Raw genomic sequence first — 23,941 nt, 5'->3', positions numbered from 1 at the left:
TCAACCCCCACGCCAGTGGTGGCTGGTGACTCAAAAAATTGGAGAGGACAGGAGGAAAACCAACATGGAATCTTACAACAAACCACATCAAACTATGTCATTGTCCCCCACCTGATGAAATCGGAGGGGTGGGGGACAATTTATATGCCAATAAAACAATTAGCTTTTAAAACCAAAAACCCCTGAGTGGTGTAAAGGCTGCTTCTTTCAAGACATTTAGCATATACATATTGTTTCTAAACAAAGAAGAGCTCATTTTAGCCATGGACTGGTTCAGATGTGTGATTTTACCAACAAAGTGAAATTCAAATTCATAGTATTGTTCTATTGTGACAACAGATTTATGTTCTCATCAAAAACAGACAAGATATCACATGATTTACACGTGTTTCCTTTGTATTCTCTTAGTATAGAAATAGTATAGAAATATATAAAGTACCACAAAGCTTATAATGTGATACAGGAACAGATCAGTGCTGAATACTAGAAAGACTGAACACTAAAAACATTCACAGATCTAAAAGTGTAGGTTCACATCAGAAAGTATTAATGCATGTATCAAATACATGGAAACTATCATTGGACCAACTCGATGTCAATATTGCATTCTGGTTGTTGATTGGTCAGGGAGGCCGCCCTCCCTTGGAGCATCATTTTAGGTGTCTTTTCCAAAGAAGAGAGAAAAAATATGTTGTAAATAATACTGAGATTTGGTAATGGTTTCAACCAAATATTCTTTTTTATATTTTGATCTCCCTCTTGCCACTCAAAAAATAGAGGAGGATCAACCTCCTCTGCCTCTATGGACCAGCCTCCATTGTGTGTGCCACACACCCCTCCCCCCCTTTCTTCCCTCCTCTCTCTCTCCCTCTCAGTTGGAGAGGAGAATGTACTCCTCTTGTGAAATCTCCTCAGAAATCCCATTACTTTGGCCAAGTCTTACGTTAAAAATCATATTTTTTGTAGGAAATTTCGTTGCGAATCCATTGATAAAGGTTTGAAAGTGTTTTTTTTTTAGCATGTTTAGGGGGTCAAATTTAGGTCTGATGTCCCATAATAATAAAGTAAGACAGAAACAAACACACAAAATACAATAGGGCTCAATAATAGAGATATGATTAGTTATAAAAATAGCAATAAAAGTTCTGGGTTTTAAAAATGAAGCCAATTCTGTTTAAGTGCCTTAAACCTGCATTCTCTCTAATGGCCAGCAGGGGGCGACTCCACTGGCTGCAAAAAGAAGGCTGTTTGTATAGAAGTCTAAGAGAAATGACTCTACTTCTCACTGGATTTATGATCCCAGTAAACACTTTCCTAATGAGTTCATGGTCTCAATTGCTAGTTTCAAGTCCTTTTCAATACATCATGATGTACCATGGTGGTCCGTGAGGTGCTGTAGTTGGACCCTGAGGAGCTCCTCCCCAGAGCCACACTCTCGTCCAAATATGTTCACTTCTCATCACCTCTGGCCCCAAAAAACCAAGATGGTGACGGTCAAAATGCCAAACAATTTTGTGTTTTTTTTTGACTATATAATTGTAATAGAGTATGATATCAATTAAAGTTGAGGTAAAGTTTGGTTTTCTATTGCTCTGTTTCATTTTATGTATGTGGCATTTGCCAAAAAGTAAACAGATTAAAAAAATATGTTTGCCCATTGTGTTATTTTCAGAATAAATGAAAATATCACCACCAGAAAGCAAGACCATTTGATCTGTTTTTCTAGATAGAAAGTTTTACATATCAATCCAAAATATTTTCGAATACATACAATGGAAAAAATAAGTGAAAAATGTTTCCATTTCTGGGTGAACAGACTTTTGTGTTTAAATTGAATATCTTATCATATCATATGTTATCATATTAATATCTGTGTGGAGAAAAGTTGTGCTTATTGGCCAACGTCCATGCTAAAAGTGCCTGTTTGTGAAAATGAGCTGATTTAATAGGTAATTTGTCCACAGAATAGTTGCATTTACGAAGAAATTCAATTGCATTTGGTTTGGGCAGCTTAATTCTCAGACGAAATGAAGGCCAAATATACACTATTTTTTCAGTAGCAACCACTGTCAGATATAGGAATCAATAACTGAAGAAAAAACTCTTTTACCTCCTCTATAGAAATTAGTTCAATATGTTTTGCACCCATGGTTAATACTGCAGTAAAATGTCAATCACATAATTACCTCCACTCATTTATTAATTAACCCACTGCACCTCCTCATGCAAAGTAAAGGATGGATATGATTGGTTTGGTTAATCTTTTTTTTCCTTCACTTTATTTATAGAACACATCACGTACAACATGTGCGACAATAATACAATGACAGAAAACAATTAGACATCATAATGAAATGCAGATAACATAAAGGACGTGACTTCACTGTCAGTTTGTTGATACAATCAACATGGGACCCGGACAAAGGGTAAAAGTGATTAGTTTGGTTAATAATTGGGTCAAAATTGAGTTTTTTACGTAGTTTATCTTCCACGTTCGCCGTGGACCGTGAACGCAGCGGTGACGTCATTGACCCGGAAGTTTACCTCAGCAGTTTTCTCCCAGCAACAACACAGAACAGTTAGCTGTCATTTAGCCGAGCTCGGAGACCAGTTTCCGACACAGATTTCTCCTCACATACTGAAGATGGTAGGATGCGATGAATGCTTCATGTGTATTTCATGAACATGTTCATATTTTTGTCGTGACTGTTAATGTGTAGTTTTATAAAAAGGGATTTTAATACGTTGCTAATCGGCTAGCTGGCTCATGCTAGTCGGGCGTTGTCATGTTAGCTCGGTGCAGCTAGTTCAATAATCTGAGATACTTTATCACTAAATTAAAGTAGATAAATGTCGGTGGTGAAAGTAACTGAGTACTTTTACTCAAGTACTGTACTTAAGTACAATTCTGAGGTACTTTCACTTCACTAGAGTATTTCCATTTGATGTTACTTTAGTTACTTTTCAGATGAAGATTTGACACAATGGATAATATAACAAGCTTTTAAAATACAACACATTGTTAAAGATGAAACCAGTGGTTTCCAACCTTTTTGTCTTTTGACGTCTTACAAAAAGCAGTGTGTAGTCGGGGTCACATTTCACATGTCTATGAGTTGTTAACAGCTCCACCAAATAGTGATTTTTCCCTCTAAACTTCTCACATGCTTTCATTTCAATAAATGTTCAAATCATCCAATATTTCAGCAAAAATCAAAGATTAGAGAAAAAGTCCAAAAACCGAAAACAGATTTGTGTATCAGAACTTTGTTTTTTCTTCTTTCCTCTCCCATTAATCATCTCACGACCCCTCAGATTTATCTGCTGACCCTTTGGAGTAACATGCTGCTCTAACACTGATGCTTCACTATTAATAATCTAATGATGTCATATATAATAATATATCAGTCAGAGGGACCAAACCACTACTTTTACTGTTGTACTTTAATTACATCAAGCTCATAATACTTATGTACTTTCACTGCAATACTTTAACTACTAACTTTAATGTACTTTTACTGTAGGATGATTTTTCATGCAGGACTTTGACTGGTAATGGAGTATTTTTACATTGCTGTATTGGTACATATATTAAAGTAAAGGATCTGAAAACATCTTCCATCTCTGCTAAATATAATGATGTTAACTCATGTTTGTGTCTCTCAGGCTGAAGTAGAGGAAACTCTGAAGAGAATCCAGACCCAGAAGGGAGTGCAGGGAATCATCATCGTCAATTCAGAAGGTAAGATTTACAAAAATTGATCAGATATTTTTTAAACTTAGTGTTTCTACGGTTGTTTGCAGATATTTTGTGATAAGAGCAGTGCAGCTATCAGACATCTGAGTGAACTCAACCCTCTAATGAGACTCATCTTTTATTCATCAGTCTGTCCTGCAGAGGATATGATGTGTCATGTATGATTGTTTTGATGTGAAACTGAAGTGAAAGCAACATGACTTCAGTGTAAACTGACGATAAAGTCGTATCGTATCATATCGTAGATTTTGGCTACAACTAATGATTATTTCCATTTGTGTTTAATCTGCTGATTATTTTTCAAATAATTGTTTTGTCTATATAAATCTTGTCTCTAACATGGCACATTACATCAACACAATTCTGTATTTATTATTATTTGCACACATACTGCACTATATCGCACGCTCCTGATCAATATTCCATTATCTTCATTTTAAACAGCTCTTTGCAGTTTATAATATATTTTACATATTTTATTTAGTCTATTTTATATTATTTATGATTACTTGACTTGTGGTATTTGTATTTTCTCTTAGTTTGTATATTTTTATTGCTATGCACAACAACATCAGGGCTCAATGTGCAAATCTACTTGGAAATAAACCTGATTGTAATTGATTGTAGTTGAATTGACTATTGAAGCACTTTTTACTGGACTTTTCAAAAAATCAGTAAAAAAAACTGCAACAGAATCAGAACTGGACCACCAGGCTCTTAACCAGAACCAACAGAGTGAGAACATTATACTGATTTTAGCTTCTCTACACTGACTCCCAGTTATTTTTAGAATTGATTTCAAAATTATTTTAATGGTACCAATAACAGGTGGTTACCAAACGGAAACCAGCCTGTACAAACTGGCCTTCAGTTCACTTCCTCTCCAACATTTATCCGTGTGTGTTTATTGTGCACTTTAATGTCATAATTTGAATGTATTTTAATGTTTTTCTTATGTGTACAGCACCTCGAGTTACAACTGCTGTATGAAAAGTTCTATACAAATAAATAAACTTCAGCTTAATTCTGATTCTGATAATAATGATAAATGCTCGTCACAATCCCCAGAGTCCGGCCCTCAAACGTCTCATTGTGTGCAACCAAAAGTCCAAAACCTGAAGATATTAAATTTACAATTACTGAATATGAAAATGCAGAGAAAAGCAACAAATCATCACATTTGACAAGACAGAACCAGATAATGTCATTAATAAATGACTGAAAGCAATTGATTATCAAAACAGTTGGGATTCATCTTCTCCCGATCAATACAGGATTATTGAGACCGACACCAAACTGATGATGATATATCAGCTGATTTTTTTTTTTTTTTTACACAACTCATAAAATAAATATTTTTGAGTACTGGGCAGGATGATTTACAGTTGAAAAATAAATGTGTCACAAACTCTCTGGTGAACAAACTAATGTTTCAGAACATTTTTGGCGTTTCTGTTCTTCAGTTTCTTGTCATTTATCAGCTGATAGATACACAGATACTGATATATATCTGCAACGAGCTCATGTCGGCAAATATATGAGCCCGGCAGCATTATTATTCCACCACTTTGAAATAATCTGTACCAGCCTCCCATTGAAATGTTCACATGATTTGTAATTACCTAATTTCCACAATAACATGATTTGTTAGTATGTTGATGCTTGTGTGAATGGCAGGAAATATATCAGTGATTCAATAAATAGAATAAAAATACAGGGATGTGAGTGTCTGATGTTTTTATAGTGTTACTACAAGCTTATTACAGCGACTTTATATTTTCTGTTGTATTATTTACTCTGATGCTGATAAAACAGCTACAGAAACAATATTTTGCATCAGTTTTCACTCTATTTGCATCCTTCTGCACACACCATTTACATGCAGAGGTAGTTATTCTTATTCCCATCTTGATCTTAATTAGATTAAATAACAGAGTATCAGTAACACTTCACTTAATCTGGTCACATGAAGATTCTTTTTTTTACATGTAACTGAACTATTTGTGTCTGTTTCTCTCTCTCTGGTCCTTCAGGAATCCCCATCAAGACGACTCTGGACAACTCCAGCACGGTTCAGTACGCGGGACTGATCCACCAGCTGGTGATGAAGGCCAGGAGCACCGTACGAGACATCGACCCCCAGAACGACCTCACCTTCCTCCGTGTGCGCTCCAAGAAGAACGAGATCATGATCGCTCCAGGTGAGAGGGGGAACGGAGAAGGGATCGGAATTTATGTTTTAATATTTCATACCTGCAAGTCACACAAATCACTCCTCCGATTTCTCTCAGAGGCAGCGACGATCGCTTGAGACAACTTTTACATCCTGACGTTTCTTTGTTTACTCGCTCAGACAGAAACTGTCATTTATGAAGGTTCAACCAGTTTGAAATGTAGATATTTACACCACATTCATCTGGCAGAAGTGTTTGTCCAACAAGACTAACAGTCAAGAAGTTTAAACTTGATATGAACAAGAGATAAATATCATCACAGTGCCACAATACAGTCAGACACCAACGTCATACTCATTTATTACTCTTGTCTGTTTTATTCAAACAAGCTAGTTAATAAAATATCTGATTCTTTTTGTAAAACATTGTTAGAAACAGGTCACCTGCTGTATTTGCATCTGGTTTGCAAAGTGACTTCAGTGTTACAAGATAAATCTGGTGATTTTCTATATTTTATTTACTTTTGTCTTTCTTCAAATTTACACTTTAGTACAAAGTCCAGAGGTTGTGATATGCAGCACAACAAGCTAGTGAAGCTGTAAACAGAACCACGTTCCTGCACATGCTCAGTAGCGTCTGCCGTACACAGAACTACTCTCCAGAGACTGAAAACCTGATCACTGTTATTAGTCTTTGGAGCCGTTTCTAAACAAACTAACATGACCAAACTCTTCATGATGAAGGAACATGTGACCCAGTGCAGCGGTGTGACTCACTGACGTGTTTTTAATAGTTTTTGGAACAACAACGGAGGAATAAGATATATCAGAAATTTGTTGACAGTAAGAAAAACATAAAACCGCAGCCTTATCTGTGAAGAGTAAACTCCTTTGCTGCCTCGGTAGCCTTCTAGTTAAGACGAGAACCACGAGGCTGCAACATCTGTGATTCGATCCCAGACGTGGAGCTTTGTCGGGCATGTCGTGCTCCTCTCCGTTACCCGTGTTTCCTGTCTGTCTCTGCATTTGCAGCTATCAAATAAAGGCAAAAAGGCCCCACAAACAGTCAGTGTAGTCTTTGTATGAACGGCTGTCAGTCTTAGTCTCATCAGTGAAAATCAAAACACAATCAAGAAGAGTATTTTGGCAGCAAAGTTTATTCCACAACAGGAGCTGTTATAGTCGGGACTGTTCATTCATATCTTGTCATTTTTATTCTCCTGTTTTATCTTATTTTTATCTGTAAATCCTATTTATAATCTGGCCTTTTGTGTTTCTTTTAAGTTTCATATAAAAGCACTCGTGTTGTTGTGTAAAGGTGACACACAAATAAACCTTCCTCGTCTTCGGTCGACTGCAGTCAGACGCTCGTCACTGATTAGAGGCTTTTTTCTTCTGCCGCGCTCTGAAAACCCGGCGTCTGGTTTATAGCGTCTGAATTACAGTTTACCGCCATCTGGAACCAGGCAGGATTCAGCTTTTTATGTCACAGCTCGTAACGAAGCTGTTCTAAAGAGATCTAAAAACCTATCTCGTTGGCGTCTGTACTGTGTTACGGAGATTATATTAACACCAGAAAAATGTCAAAAGATACTCAACCCTGTTTGCAAGTAAGATCCTTTAACGGTTGCTCAGTATGTGTGAAATCTAAAAGAGTTTAAGTCATTAAAAGTACTGTTTTCTGTCTGTTTGGGTTTAACTGTTTCGCCTTTTTCTTCACAGATAAGGATTATTTCCTGATCGTCATTCAGAACCCTTCAGACTGAAACTCAAGGAGCCGCTACACACCTCGTTATTCTCTCCGTCTGTCCGTCTGTCACATTCAAACAGCTGAATGTTTCTCTTTGTCTTGTTAAATCATAAGGTTTTGTTTGCCAGAAGCTTTTTATGCATTTGCTGTACAAGGAAGTTAAAAGCAGGATTTGAAGGTGGATGAAACTGAATCTTATCACTTCACTTAACAACAACATGTGTGAACCATCTGACAGTCAATCAGTCTGCAGGCAAATTCTTTTTTCCATGTTTTAGCATTCCAGTTGGGTCTCCTCTCGACGTAAACTGTATGTTCTGCTGTGTTTACGGCAGAGACGTCTACGACATACACGAGAGAAAGAGACCACAACATGTTTGTTTGTCAGCTCGATCTCAACAATGGAAGACTTGGGTTTGTTATTTATTGTTTTGTTGGCAAAAGATGTTGAAGTACAGTATTTCACTGGTGAGCAGAGAATTACACTACAAACATGTCTCTGCTCTCGCTATGTTAAGTTTCTGATGGTTATTTGTAACAAATTAAAAAATGTAAAAAGTCAAAGTGGTCTCTTGTTTTTTTATCATTTCATTTTTTTTATCACAGTTTTGGGGAGAAGATAAGATGTGGTTGACTTTTACTAGTGTGACATCAGAGTAAAATGTATTTTCACAGATTAGTGACCTACCAGACACGTTAAAGGTCATCTCCAGACGTGCATCAAGACATAGTTTTAAACAGTTGATATACAGTAATGTGCAAAAGTTTGAGGCACTAAAAGTAAAGTGATGCTTTCCAGAATAATGTCATGAATAGTTTTTATTTATCAGTTAAACTGATCCAAAGTAAACAGCAGAAACATAAAGTAAATCAATATCTGCTGTGAGCAGCTTTGCCTTTAAACCAGCAGCAGTTCTCCTCGGTGTTTCAGGTTCTCGGCAGGTCGGTTGTTCCTGCATCTTGGAGAAGTTGCCACAGTTCTTCCTCTTCTGTGTCTTCATGTTAATCCCAGACTGACTGTTGAGATCAGAGACCATCTGTTGCAGGACTCCTTGTTCTTCTGGTTGATGAAGATAGTTCTTCATGACTCTAGCTGGATGTTTGGATTCGTTGTCCTGCTGCAGATGATCAGACGTCTCCCTGATGGTGTTGCATTATAGAGAAGAATCTACTGTAAAACATATAAAGAGCCTAAAACTTTTGCACTGTACTGTAACACATCAACTTTATCTCCTTCCATTGAAAACTAAGGATCTTTAAATGTAAATATTGTTAATTTTAAAAGTTTAACTTCTCAAATCAAGATCTCTCCTACTTCACCATGAAGTGGAGGAGTGCTGGAAGTTATAAGAGTTCATATCACACTTCTTTAAATTGCTGATTGTACTGGGATTAACTTCCAAAATATTTGTGATGTCAGAAATTGTGGTCGTACGTCTTCAAATTAGTTTTAAAGTGAGCTCAGAGAAACTTTTCTCCTTCAGCAGATGAATGTAAAAAAAAACAGCCTTTAGTGTCAAACTCTGAGAAGAAAACACAGTGAAGTCAAATATAAGCAAAACATATTTTTGAGTGGACGGAGCCAACCGAGCTGAAAAGAGCTTCAGGTTTGTTGTAGTCTGAGCTTCGACCACTGGAGGTCACCAAAACAGCTGGTTTTAAGTTTCTAGTGATTTACAGACTCAGACTGTCTGAGGATCAGGGAAAAAATATAAAGAGCACCTGATGCATTCATTTGATCTCATCAGCAGAGAACAACGATGCATGTTAATCCAATAATATTAACGTTTTATACGGTGATTCAGAATATAAGGAAAACAACACCTCGATATAAACATTTATTATGTAAATCTGTATAAGTCATAAAATTGGCAAACATGCTTGGAAGATCAGGAATTTATCTTACAGTGATGTGTTTCTCTTTCTTGTACACAACATCTTCATTTCATGTTAATCCTGGACAGGTTTTAAATATGTAGTAGATTCACACAGGAAAAAAACGACACAATATAAATCACAATAACATCAAACACACACTTTTAAAGTGAGGTGAAGTTGAGTAATTTCAACGTGTTCATGTGCAATAATCCTGTAACACTAAGGCATCCCACAAATATAAATATTTATATTAGATTAAAATACAAAATGTGGAATAACAAGTTACATATCATTCATTACTATTTGAGCAAGCTGTATATATACTGCACATAACCATCTGCTGCATGTATATAAAGTTACTTATCACTTTTATAACCATTCAATATTTATTTCAGCACTTCCTGCACACATTTACACTATTTGTATCCTGTTTACAATTTACAAAATTGCTTTCACCTGTAACTATAAAATTCACCTGTATAGTATAACTTTATATTTAAGTATTAATATTTAGTACACTCAACTCTAACATCCATGGACAATCATGCACCTCGCTACCTTATGTAGCAGTAAAGTACAGTGTACTGTGGCATATTAACATCATTAAACAGTGTGTGCTCAGCAAATATTATGGTTATATTTCTAGTTTCTATTCTGTTTTTAGTTAGTTTATTTATTTTTATATATGAGTTAGTCAATTTAGTTATTGTATATAATTTAGCCTTTAATTGTATTTGTTTCTTTTACCTCCCTCATTTTGTCTTTTGATTTATGTCAGGTGGCTGCTGTTACACTTTAATTTCCCTTTAGGATTAATAAAGTTCTCTATCTATCTATCTATCTATCTATCTATCTATCTATCTATCTATCTATCAATCAATCATCTATCTATCTATCTATCTATCTAGTTTAGTCCAGTGGTTCCCAACCTAGGGGTCAGGCCCCCCCAAAGGGTCAGCAGATAAATCTGAGGGGTCATGAGATGATTAATGGGAGAGAAAAACACAAATCTGTTTTCAGTTTTTGGACTTTTTCTCTAATCTTTGATTTTTGCTGAAATATTGGATCATTTGAACATTTATTGAAATGAAAGCATGTGAGAAGTTTAGAGGGAAAAATCACTATTTGGTGGAGCTGTTAACAACTCATAGACATGTGAAATGTGACCCCGACTACACACTGCTTTTAGTAAGACGTCAAAAGACAAAAAGGTTGGAAACCACTGGTTTAAAGGTGCAGTGTGTAGGATTTAGTGGCATCTAGCAGTGAGGTTGCAGATTGCATCCAACTGAATATTACCCCCTCCCCTTCCAAGCATGTCGGAGAATCTACTGTGGCTGCAAAACTCGTGAGAAATGCAAAAGGCCCTCTCTAGAGCCAGTGTTCGGTTTGTCTGTTCTGGGCTACTGTAGAAATATGGCGGTGCAACATGACATATGGCTCCGTGGAAGAGGACCTGCTCTGTATATAGATTTAGAGGCTCATTCTAAGGTAATGAAAACACAACGATTCTTCAGGTGATTTTACACTAATTAAAACATACTTATGAATATTACATTCCATTTCTGCCAAGTCTGTCCTGCTAGATGCCACCGAATTCTACATACTGCACCTTTAATCTTTAACAATGTGTTGTATTTTAAAAGCTTGTTATATTATCCATTGTGTCAAATCTTCATCTGAAATGTAACTAAAGCTGTCAAATAAATGTAGTGGAGTAGAAAGTACAATATTTCCCTTTGAAACGTAGTGGGAGTGGAAGTATAAAGTAGCATCACATGGAAATACTCAAGTAAAGTACAAGTACCTCAAAACTGTACTTAAGTATAGTAGCTACTTAAGTAAATGTACTTTCCACCACTGACGTGTTTGGTATAGTGTTAATAACAACAACAACAACAACAACAACAACAACAATAATAATAATAATAATAATAATAATAATAATAATAATAATAATAATAATAATAATAATAATAAGGGCAGTTAGAACGTAAATAGTGAACGGTCCCTTTAAATCCAGCGGATGACGTCAGCGCCTCGGTTACTTGCTTTGTTTGAGCTGTTTGAGCTTCAGACTGACCGGAGAGACGACGGGAGACGCTCAACGCAAACACCTCCAGTGTCTTTGTGATCCAGCTGCGTTATAAGCAGCTGTACTGTTTTATTCTTTAGGTTTGTAACTGTGTAGTAACGCTAACAGAGATGCCGTCCGACAGACCCTTCAAACAAAGGAGGACATTTGGTAAGAAACCAGCTAGCCGGCCTGCTAGCCACCTAGCTGCCGTCTGTTGACAGTGTAGTGAACGTTACACGGTGTTCAGTCGGTTGTATGTTGTGTGTTTATCGCGACCGTTATAAGTGTTTCGCAGCTGTTTTAATCTCAGTTTTATGGCTCAGATTGAAAGCAGCATAGACGAGAAGCTCCTGAGCGTAAAGTTAGGATCATATTTCTTTTTAGCAGCTTTTTTTTATGCTGTTTCAGTCAGACAAATATAACGTGAAATGTAAATATCATCGACGCCGTACATGTCAGCATCCTTTAACCTGTGTGTAATCGCTTTGGCTGCTAATGTTTAAAAGGCCATCTGGGTCACTGTCACGTTATTAGCTTTCCATGAAGCTAGCTAGGCCCAGCGTTGACACACAAACTGGGCAAGACAGCTGGACTAAATAAGCAGTTTAATATTTAGTGTTTGCTCAAAGGAAAACAACATGTGCTGACACATTATCCCAGTACACGTGTTCAGTGATTTATGTTGTAATTTGAGCCGAAAGACGGCCCCTGTGCTGGGCAGGGAGGAGCCCAGAGTCCGTCCATTGCATAATCTCACCATACGGAGAAGTCTGGGATAAGCAACAGAGTCACGGTGGGGACGGAAAAACACTCCCTGCTTCAGAGGTGGATAAAATACTGTAAAAATAGCAATATCACACTGAAAAAGTACTCTGGAGCTGCAACCATTTGTCAGCTAATCGATTAGTTGCCAACTATTTGGATAATCAATTATTCGTTTTAGTCATTTTAGAAGAAAAGTCCAAATTCTCAGCTTCCTGCTTTTTAGATGGGAATATTTTCTGGTTTCTTTATTCCTCTATGACAGTAAACTGAAGACATTAGACGACGTCATCTTGGGTTTTGGGAAGCAGTGATTGACATGTTTCATCATTTTCTCACATTTTATGGACCAAACAACCAATCAACACATTAATCTATTAAAAAATAATCATTAGTCACAGCCCCAAAGTACTTTATTATAATTAAAAGCCAAAATATACTGTAAGTATGAAAGGTTTAAGTACTCACGATGCAAAATACCCTCATGTACATTGACATATTTAATACATATATATATAGAGAGAGAGAGCTGCAATGATTAGTTGATTGATTGACTAGTAGATCAACAGACAATTAACTGGCAACTGTTTTGATAATCTAATAATTGTTTTAGTCATTTTTTTAAAGCAAAAATGCTTAAACATGATGATTTAATTCTCTTCTTCATCATTCATGATAGTAAACTTATTGTCTTTTGGTTTTAAACCGTTAATCAGACAAAACAAGAAATCTAAAGACACCTGTGACTGTGGGAAATAACATTTTTTCACCATTTTCTCATATAGACCAAACGATTCATCGATTAATAAGATAATCGTTAGTCGTAGCCCTACACACGTCTTATTGTGATAATAATAGTTCATACTGACTTAATGACATGTATATGTGAACCCAACATGACGTCCTCAAATGTCACAGAGGACTAAAGAAACCAGAAAATATTCATATATGAGGAGCTTGAACCAGTTTGTTTGCAATTAATTTGAACTGTGGCGACTAATTGATTAATCGACTAATGCTAATAATGTTGCAGCTCTATTAGTGGAGTAAAATGTGCAATATTTCTCTCTAAAATATAGTGGAGTGGAAGTATTAATAGCATGAAATAGAAATACTCGTACAAATACCTTAAAATTGTACTTCAGTACAGTATTTATCTTCACTGATTGGTTGTAAAGTTCTCAGAGTTCATAGCAGATTCAGTAAAGTGATGATGTTTCGTGACCTGCTCACCTGCTTTATTATGTGCTTCACTGTCAGACTGACACACATTACTCAGGTCTTTATATAACAACAAAACAACTGGACCAGAGTGAACAGATGTTAAGTTTAGAGCAGCAACAATCAATCAACCAATCGATCGACAGAAATTTAATCAGCAGGTAGGTTTTTTTTTTTTTAAAGATGATTTAAAATGTTAAACTTCTCTGGTTCCCGCCTCTAAACTGTGAATATTTTCTGTTTTTTTTTTTTTTTAGTCCTTTATGACAGTAAACTGAACTAAACATTAAACAGGAAACTGTCCCTGACCCGGATTATATAGAAGTATAAAGCAGCACATAGCAACAGTCATGAATGCCAACTGTTGAGGTGCAATACCCTCAACTACCACACTCATGTCACCTCAGCTGCTCTTATTACACAGAAAATCATATTATAATGTGATATCAAAGTGTAATATTCCCTCTTTCAGTAGCAGGAATAACACAGCCGGTTATGAAAGTAGAATTTTTGAAAGGAGGCTCTAGAAATAGAAGAGTTATTGACGATTTTGATGCAAAGCCAGAAGAAGGAATTATACCTAATTCTAAAGCCATGGAAGAACAGAAGGAGAAGCAGGTTGAAGGCAAATAATACCTCATTTCTGTTTTAACAATAATAAAAAAAAATGGATTATCTCATCTGTGATGGCTCTCACATTTCTGCTGAGTTGCCTAAACCAACAGTATCTTTTAATAAATACAGTTATATTCCAGCAATTAGCAGCAACCGTCCCTCCAGCCGGAGAAGAAAAACATCCCTCAACAAAGGAGCCATTCACACTTCACTGTTTGTCCTCGACGCCATCTGAGCTTTGAACCCTGCCAGTGTTAAAATAAATAGCAGGAGTTTTTCCCCTGAAATAGGGCAGTAGGTTATTCTTAACCTCGGACGGGGCAGCGTGTGTGTTGTAAAGTGAGATCGTGAGGTGATAAAAGCATCGCGGAGAGAAACGCTGCGGCATTCACAAAGAATCCAGACACGTTTATTTGTGACACATTTTTACAAAAACATGCCTGTCATAAAGAGCTCTGACAGAGTTATAAGAAAGGAAAAGACAAATCTAGGGCTGCGAATGATAATTATTTTCATTATCGGTTCATCGATTAGTTGTTTGGTCCTTAAAATGTCAGAAAATGGTGAGAAAGACGTCCTCAAATGTCTTGTTTTGTCCACAACACAAATATTCAGTTTACTGGTCACAGAGGACGAAAGAAACCAGAAAATATTCACGTTAAAGAATCAAAATCATCAATAAAGTTGGCGATTAATTTAGAGCTGCAACGATTAGTCGATGAGTCAATTGAGAGAATATTAATCAACAGCTATTTTGAGAATTGATTCATCATTTTGAGTCATTTTTCAAGCAAAAATGCCAAAAAATTGATGGTTTCAGGTCTTTTAATATGAGAATTTTGCATGTAATGATGCTACTGTTTGCTGTAACATGTTGTTATGAGCTTTTAAAGGTTTTCTGGTGTTTTTAATTGACCGAACAATTAATCAAAAGAGCAATCAGCAGATGAATCCATGAATGAAAATAATCATCAGTCGCTGCTCTAGATACGTTTTCTGTTAAACGACTAATTGATGAACGGAGGTAACGGTTGCAGCTCTACTCATGTCAGATATGACGACGTGTGTTTATTTAGCTGCTCTCGTTACATTCACACATGTTCACGTCCGTCATAATTTAAGGGAAGACGGGACGAGACGAAGCGGAGGAGGAGGAGGAGGAGGAGGAGGAGGCGGCGGCGGCGGGGGTCAGAGAGTCTGATGAAAAAGCAGATCAGATCACAGACGGAGGATTTACAGACGGAGAACAAATAAGATTATTTTAGCAGCAGGTTCAGTCGTCATTTAAAGAGTCGCTCTGTGTCCGGACGCACAGCTCAGCCTCGCCGCTGTTCAGGAGACTTTTTTAATTTTTACTTCCTGTGGATTTTCTGACAGAAACCACACCCAGTACCAGACATCAGCAGGGAAGGAGAACCATTCAGGCCTCTAGGATGATAAATAATAAGAATATATCCTGATATGGGATAAATTATTAGACTTGTACATCATGATTTATATTATTTAACTTGTATTGTGTTATTTATTTCAGTATGTTTGCTTGTTTTCTCTCTTTGCTCCACATATCTGTTACACCGGCTGTTGTATGATGTGATTAAATTATGTTAAATTAAATATAATAAGACTTGAAATAGGAGCATGATTTTACAAATTTCTCTTAAACTGGGTCTTAAATTATGAATCTGGGCTTGTTTGTTCTGTGGAAAAGATAAAACCAAGCTGTTATTATCAGCTTCATATCTGTTAAAGATAAGTTGAAAACATGTTTTTGAGTTCGGCTTCTTGTTTACGAGTCTTTGTGGTTTTTTTCCACAGCTGACCGGTGCAAAGAGGTCCAGCAGATCCGTGAGCAGCACCCCAACAAGATCCCCGTAAGCTCCAGTTGAACTCACATCACACTTCATCACTCATTTCAGTCCGTCCAGTCAGACGTCGTCGTGTTCGGACGTGTTGATTTACATATTTGGCTTTTGAATATGACGTAGTTGTGGTTACTGGAGGACTGGTGTGTGTGTGTGTGTGTGTGTGTGTGTGTGTGTGTGTGTGTGTGTGTGTGTGTGTGTGTGTGTGTGTGTGTGTGTGTGTGTGAAGCAGACTTACAAAGTAGAAAAAAACACAACTAAAGCAAATACATTCATTTGCAAAGCTGATATATATATTTTTTATTAATTTTATGGTTTCAAATGTAGTTTCAGCTGCTGTTACATCTGTCAGTTAAATGATATATTGATATATTGATGATGGTTTAATTTCACTCATCAGTTTTAATCATAAAAGCTGATTCATCTTCTCTTTACCGGCTGCCAACAAACCTAAATACTTAGAAAGAGGATTTTTAATTAAACCGGCCAAATGTTTACGACTCAGCCTGTGAATAAATCAAATTTCCATAAAAATTACAAAAAACCAAATTATATTTTCTCAGCTACAAATACATCCAGTATATGTAAAATAATTTAAACAGTCTCACAGGTGGCATCGTATAACATTCCTGTGATGATGAGAATATTATGAAATAAGCTTCCTCACGTTGTTGCTCGTCAGATGAGTTGATTGATCCGAGCAGGCGATTAGCTTAGCTTAGCATAAACAGGGGAAAACAACTGTTCTGGCTCCTTCAAAGGTAAAAAAAAATCTGCCTACAGACAATCTGCCTCTTAATCTCACTGATTAACACAATAATCCAGAACTGGTTTATTTAATTTTGTATAATAACATAAATATAATTATGACAAGTTTATAGATTTATGGGAGCTGCATTATTTTTGGTTCTTTTTCATGTTTACAGACTGAAGAGAATATTAATTTAATTATTTTTTAGTGAATCTTGGTGATGTTCAAATTCAGAATTCATTCAGTTTATGACTTTATGGTTTCAGGTTAAATGAGTTTTTTGATCTGTGGAGAAAGACGAACCGTCTGTTAGTGACCAGTATGAAGGAGAGCAAACAGGGAACACTCTGTATATGTCCACAGATGTAAAAGAACACAATAATAACAACAATAATCCTCCACAGTAAAGGAAATAACTTCCTCTGCTTGCGCTCTTTATGCTAAGCTAAGCTAACCTCACACTGTGTCCATCAGCACAGACATGAGAGTGATGTTGATCTTCTCGTCTGTAACTATCAGCGTGAAAGTAAATACTCACATGTGTGAAGACTCACGGTGTTGCGTTTGCTGCCGCAGGTGATCATCGAGAGGTATAAGGGAGAGAAGCAGCTGCCCGTTTTGGACAAGACCAAGTTCCTGGTACCCGACCACGTCAACATGAGCGAGCTGGTGAAGATCATCAGGTAAACAAACACACATGTTTTGAAGCCTTTCTCACTGGTTGCTGAACTGGATACCAGTTAGAGGGTTGAGTTCATTGAAGCGTATGTTTGGTATGTGTGTGTGTATATTTGGAGCTGTCTGGTAGTTTTACATACCAGCAGAGCGAGTTCAGGCTTCACTTTGTTTACAAGCACAAGAACTGCTGCAGCCAAACGTATTAGAGAGCAACACGTTCAGGTATATAAATAACGTGGCAGTAAATTAAGATTCGACTGGCGGGCAGAAACACTGTGATGTATATCTGTGGGGGTTGATGTCATTAGGAACTGTTTGGCGCCTTGAATGCTGATGAGGCAGAAATATATAAAGTCATTTGTTTTGGTGATTTAAAGCAGATTCATCCTGTCCCGATGCGTTCAGAGTCAGTCGGAGTGTTGTATTTCCCTTCTGTTGGAGCCAAACAGCAGTGACCCTCCGAAAATGAACGCTGGGGTTTGAAAATGAGGATGGAAAGACGAGACTTGACTGACGGCAGGTGAAACATGAGGAAAGAGAGCTAAAAACGAGAGGAGCTGAAACAAGAAGCGACCACGAAAAACTGTAACACGTTTTTAAGAGAAGTTCAATCAGACGGTGCGTCGCTGCCGTGAACAGATATTATTCATTGCTGAATCACTTTTTTTTGCTGCTACTACTACTACTTGTAGTTTATTTTACAGAGCTCGCTTTAGCCGTCAGGAAGAGGCGGAGCTAGCTGACCTTTCAACTCACTGCGCCATTTTTGTTATGAACATGGTCACGCTGTGCAGATTCCATTTACACCTGCTGAGATCTGATCTGATGTGTTTTTCTTAACATCCAGACACAGATCGCATTTTAATGTCACGTTTAAATGTGAACTTTAAGACTAAAACTATTGCAGTGTGTTCAGATGTTTCAATAAACCAGTTTAAAAAGGACAATCTAACAGTAAGAGATACATGGAAATATTAATGTTAAGACCTACAACTGAATAATATAAAGACAGAAGATGTAATACAAACGTTGAAAGATCATTTTAACAATAAGGGAAAAAAGACTCCAAGACAATCAATAAACACATATTAACAAAACACTTACGTAGGCCTTTTTAGGTAAATATCAGATATTAAGTTACATAGTGACAAATCTGATCAACCATCGCTGTGAAGATCAGTCCAAAAGAACATCGTAATACTAATGGATTCATCAGTGAAAACCTCAGGCAGCAGAAACCCGATGATGGAGGGACAAGCCCCTACACGAACATGTACCACCAACAGATAGAAGAAGTGTCTGATATCAGGAAATCCTACCAGTGGCTGGAAAAGGCTGGACTGAAGGACAGCACAGAAGCACCGATCATGGCAGCTGAAGAACAGGCACTCAGTACAAGATCAATAGAGGCGGAGATCTACCACACCAGACAGGACGCCAGGTGCAGGCTGTGCAAAGATGCTCCTGAGACAGTTCAGCACATAATAGCAGGAAGTAAGATGCAGCGTACATGGAACGCCATTACCAAGTGGCTGGCATAGTGTACAGGAACATCTGCACTGAGTATGAGCTGGAGGTCCCACGGTCACAATGGAAGACACCTCGTAAGGCGGTTGAGAATGACCGAGCGAAGATCCTGTGGGACTTCCAGATCCAGACTGACAAACTGCTGATGGCGAACCAACCGGACATCGTGTTGATCGACAAACAACAGAAGAAGAAGGCAGTGGTGATAGACGTAGCGATCCCTAGCGACAGCAACATCAAGAAGAAGGAACACGAGAAGATCGAAACATACCAAGAGGAGCTAGAAAAGATGTGAGGAGTGAAGGCAACAGTGGTGCCAGTGGTAATGGGAGCACTGGGGGCTGTGACCCACAAACTGGGAGAGTGGCTCCAGTAGATTCCGGGTGCAACATCTGAGGTCTCTGTCCAGAAGAGCGCAGTCCTAGGAACAGCTAAGATACTGCGCAGAACCCTCAAACTCCCAGCAGGCCTCTGGTAGAGGACCGAGCTTGAGGAAGACACACCACCACCCCAGATCAAATTTCTGTGATGTATTATCTCGCTATTAAATGCAGCCATGATGGAGGAACATTATCATCCATCTATATTCATTATGAGCAATAAAACAAGGCTTGATCATGATGGTAGATAAACTCACATTAAAGTTCGTTCTGCAACAGTCGACAGCTTTAATCAACCGAGTGAGAAGCATGAAAGAACCTCAGTAGCCAGAAATCCTGCAGTTACAACAACACTGCACCCAAAGTCTTTTTTGTTGTTGTTGCATCAAACGTTGTAGACTGGAAACATGGGGGCAGGTGTGTGCGTGTTAGTTTGCACGTTACAGCGGCTGCCTGCTGCTCCTCCATTGGTCAGAATCTCTTCTATCCTCATTCACTCATTGGCCTTTTGTTCTGTCTGTTGGTTTGTTTTTCCCCCAGACTGTGACCCACACAGTTACTTCCTCAATAAACAAAGCACCAGGCTCAGAGCAGACCGTCCTGCACACAACAAGGCCACATTTATCAGCTCAGTCAGTCTGGATGTTTCTGCCCCGTGAAGACAGACAGACCGTCTGTTTATCACTTCTGCAACATCGCTCGCACATTTTGTTTATTGTACATGTGAGGAAATTGGTGAATGTCACAGATTCTCTTAAATCGCTTGTTCCTTGATATCTTTAAAAAAAAAGAAAAACTTGAGAAACAGTGGAAGAACAAGCAGGACGGATGTAAAGAAACAAAGATGGTGGCAGGTTGTATTTTATAACTGAGCGTCTGAGAAGCTGAAGCACTAACTAACGTGATGTTGGGCGTAGAAGCATCAACCCCTCCTCACTTCTCTTTTCCTTTCTGTTTCATTCCCTTCACCTCGTCCCCGCAGGCGTCGGCTGCAGCTGAACCCCACGCAGGCCTTCTTCCTGCTGGTCAACCAGCACAGCATGGTGTCGGTGTCCACGGCCATCTCCGAGATCTACGAGCAGGAGAGAGACGAGGACGGCTTCCTCTACATGGTCTACGCCTCGCAGGAGACCTTCGGCTGCTAGGGAGGGAGACGGGGAGGGAGAGGGGGGGGGGGTTGAGGGAGAGCGGGGCACCTTCAGGTGCTGGGAGGACGGGGAGAGGGCAGAGGGTAGAGGGTGGGGGTGGGGTGGGAGGGGACGCTTCAGGGGGAAAAGAGAAGTATATGGTGTCAGAACCGACCAGAAACCACCAAACTCCATGATCCTCTCCACTTTGTTGCTTTGCAGACCCACGTAGCAGCACCCCGTCAGTCAGTCAGTCAAGTCAGTGTGTATCTGACAGACGCCCCACCCACCCCCACACCCCCCACCCCCACTCCACCCCCACCTCCTCTGTCGTAGTCCAACACCCTCTTCATACTGGTCAGTAAGTGCAACACTAGCTACAGAGAACATCCTCAGAGTCCAGAATCACACCTGTGGTCCCTCTGAGCGCTTCTGTTTTCTCTCTTTCGGTCCCACACAGACTGAGGTCTCTTATTTTGAAGGGCTGAGACACACCAACTATTGATTGATCGATTGATTGATAGATTTTCATCCTTAAAACTATACATACATATATATACGGTATGTATTAGTCAAGCTAAACTTGAAACCAGCCAGAGTTCAGGATGTCATTTGAAGCTCGGCTGATGGAGTCACTGATAGGCTGCGGAGTTTCTCCCCCTCTGATCCGTACGCAGGTGGAAACACAGCACATCAGTTCGCTTCGTTAACGACCCGGTAATTTGCTGTCTCGTCATTTCAGCAGCAGTTATACTAGCTAGAAAGATAAGACTCGTAGTGATTGCTGTTTTAACTTTTTTTTATCTCACATTTCTGTTTTTTTTTTAATTATTGTCTTCTGTTTTGAGATATTAGCTGCAGTTTAGTTTGTGTTCTATAGCTAGTTCTGAGTTTGTTTTAATCATACATTTACTGTCAGCCTGAAGCTCAGCTTGCCAACTCGCTGCTGGCTACCGAGTAGCTGACAATCAGGCTACAAGTGACTGTAACACTCGTAAAAAAATTTAACAGCATTTACAGTGATTTGACATGTGCAATACTGATCCCTTCATGACCCTCCCCCCTCCCCTGCAGGTTTCAAAACACCTGAAGAGACTCACAAAGAACAGCAGCACTGCTGGGTAACGCTGTTCATCATATATCATAACACTACAACACCCCCCAGTAGAGCTAGCTAGCAGCCATCAATAGCAAACTGAAGTCCCGTAAGCACAACACGCATAGTTACGATTCACCTGTCAGTCTTCCTGCACACCCCCCCCGCCCCCCCCCTTCACCCCCTCATATTTAACCACATATACATTTAATGTCTCATAAACAACCAATCAGGTGAAGCAGATTTTAAAGGCCTGTTCAGTAGATTTTAGGCAGCTGTGTTTGAGTGGAAACACGCAGGACGCTCTTCGCTCCGACAGTCTCAGAAGTGAGAACGTTCGCTCGCTTTTCATGCTCGGTTTGAAAGAAAGAAAGAAAGAAAGAAAGAAAGAAAGCTGTTTGAGACGGATTCAAAAAAAAACAAAACACACTAATGTAGAGAATATTAGGAAGCGAGCAATTATCTAGCTGGAAGCTGTTGGTTTGGAGCGGCGGTGCAGGAGGAGATGCCGTCTCCACGGAGACAAACGAGGGGTCACAAGCGATTACACAGGAATGATTACAGGACATTTTTGTTTTGACACGCCGTCTGTCTTTTTTTTTTTTTTTTTTTCTTTCCTCTCTCTCTCTGTCTCTCTTTGGCAGACTCGGACAGCGCAGTGAAACGTCAATAAAATTATCCCCATTTTGTATATCGAGCAAAGCCGAGGCGGCCTGCGTTTGGCAGGAGAAGCAGCCAGGAAGTAATCAGATCCCAGAGAAGCTTTCTGAGGCGAAACAAGGCCACGTTTTAATATCATCTCTCCGCCACGACGGGCGACGTCTCCTCCTGACCTCGTGTTAGAGAGAGCTTGTAAGAACGCCGCGTGTCTCATGGTAGCATAAAGTCGAGCATTAGACATATTAAAATGTATTTAATGTAGGAAATGAATGAGCTTCTTTTGCACATAAATTAATACGAATATAAAAGAGTTGGCATTGAATTTTTTTAGGAATTACTGTATAACAATTATCTCTTCTTTTTGTATCTGCTCCTCTTCTCTGTACGTCTGCCTTTGTTTAATAAGACTTTATAGACAAGAAAGGATGTGATGCACTACAAACCTTGCATGTTTTGACAATTTTTTTTTTTTTTTTTATAAATGTATATTGATTTTACGCAATATAGATATAATCGTATTGTTTTATTTAGAGCAAAAAAAACAAGTCTTTTTAGATGTTTCCCAAACCAAAAACTGAAAATAAGTGTATGTGTATGTTTGAAACAAACAAAAAAAAATGTGTGCGTATAAACGATCATATAATCGAGCTGTATTACAAAGTGTTTTTTTTTTTTTCTTTAGGCTTTCTGACATTGTCACTGTTTGGAGGGGTGTACATAGACGCATTGCTACAACCTTATTCAAAGCATTTGCCAATAATAATTAAAAAAAAGTTGCCTTTAAAACATTTTTCTGGTCTGTTATGTTTTCATGGTGAGGAAGACGGTTTTTCATGGGATCATTCAGTGTTTTTGTTAGAACATGTTTCATATGAACCAGTAGATGACACCAGAGACTATCAGCCATCAGTAAATTTTATTAGTAAAAATACTTAATTACAAGTTAAAGTCCTGCAATTAAAATCCTAAAAAAGTGAGATATTATTAGCAAAATGTACTTTAAGTACCAAAAGTAAAAGTTCTTGTTCTGTGACTGATTAATGATTCTATATGACATCATTAGATTGTTAATTGTGTTGTTAAAGTATTAATTTTGGAGTATTTCTATGTGAAATATTGGATAATTTGACCTCTTTTGGCCTTGAACAGTTATTGAAATGAAACCATGTGAGAAGTCTGAAGCATCAGAAACATGAGGAGCGTCGACTCGACCGTGATGAAGAGTCACAACCCAGAAAGGTTGGAAACTGGTTTCATCTTAAACAACACTTTGCTTTTTATAAGCTCGTCAGGTTTTAATGCAAAATTTTGATCTGAAAAGTAACTACAGTTATCAAATGAATGCAGTGGAGTAAAAATCAAGTAGCATAAAATGGAAATACTTTTTTTTTTAACTACAAGTGCCCTGAAATTTTACAGTATTTTTTGTAAATGTACTTTACTCAAATACTGTGGAGGAAAGAAGAAAAAACAATTCTGCTACACTAGTTTTTAACATTCTCTAATCTTTGGGTTTTTTTGTAAAATATGGGGTCATGTGATCTCTTTGCACCTCAAACCTTTATAGAAATATAACCAAGTTTAGAAGAGAACTAACAACTCATAGACATGTGAAATGTGACCCCGA

At 38.2% G+C, this 23,941-nt stretch overlaps 2 protein-coding genes across 2 annotated transcripts; both read left to right on the top strand.

The window, feature by feature from the left end:
• The first annotated feature begins 2,514 nt into the window (after positions 1-2,514).
• Positions 2,515-8,244, top strand: dynlrb1 (dynein, light chain, roadblock-type 1). Its single transcript, XM_067586179.1, has 4 exons — positions 2,515-2,647; positions 3,667-3,742; positions 5,791-5,958; positions 7,653-8,244. Exons 1-4 carry the CDS (start codon positions 2,645-2,647, stop codon positions 7,694-7,696), a joined length of 291 nt encoding a protein of 96 aa, XP_067442280.1. The 5' UTR covers positions 2,515-2,644; the 3' UTR covers positions 7,697-8,244.
• Positions 8,245-11,611: 3,367 nt separating this feature from the next.
• map1lc3a (microtubule-associated protein 1 light chain 3 alpha) lies at positions 11,612-23,102 on the top strand. Its single transcript, XM_067586178.1, has 4 exons — positions 11,612-11,803; positions 16,049-16,104; positions 17,423-17,529; positions 20,414-23,102. Exons 1-4 carry the CDS (start codon positions 11,764-11,766, stop codon positions 20,574-20,576), a joined length of 366 nt encoding a protein of 121 aa, XP_067442279.1. The 5' UTR covers positions 11,612-11,763; the 3' UTR covers positions 20,577-23,102.
• The last annotated feature ends 839 nt before the right edge of the window (positions 23,103-23,941 follow it).

The sequence above is a fragment of the Thunnus thynnus genome, chromosome 4, assembly GCF_963924715.1.
Source record: "Thunnus thynnus chromosome 4, fThuThy2.1, whole genome shotgun sequence".
Classification (NCBI taxonomy): domain Eukaryota; kingdom Metazoa; phylum Chordata; class Actinopteri; order Scombriformes; family Scombridae; genus Thunnus; species Thunnus thynnus.
This window is presented reverse-complemented; position numbering and strand designations above follow the sequence as displayed.

Excerpts from the sequence above, each read along its gene's own strand:
- dynlrb1 (XM_067586179.1), top strand. Across the intron at positions 3,743-5,790 it reads CATCATCGTCAATTCAGAAG|GAATCCCCATCAAGACGACT; the intron begins GTAAGATTTACA and ends CTGGTCCTTCAG. Across the intron at positions 5,959-7,652 it reads CGAGATCATGATCGCTCCAG|ATAAGGATTATTTCCTGATC; the intron begins GTGAGAGGGGGA and ends TTTTCTTCACAG.
- map1lc3a (XM_067586178.1), top strand. The coding sequence starts at position 11,764 with ATGCCGTCCGACAGACCCTTCAAACAAAGGAGGACATTTG. Across the intron at positions 11,804-16,048 it reads CAAACAAAGGAGGACATTTG|CTGACCGGTGCAAAGAGGTC; the intron begins GTAAGAAACCAG and ends TTTTTTCCACAG. Across the intron at positions 16,105-17,422 it reads AGCACCCCAACAAGATCCCC|GTGATCATCGAGAGGTATAA; the intron begins GTAAGCTCCAGT and ends TTGCTGCCGCAG.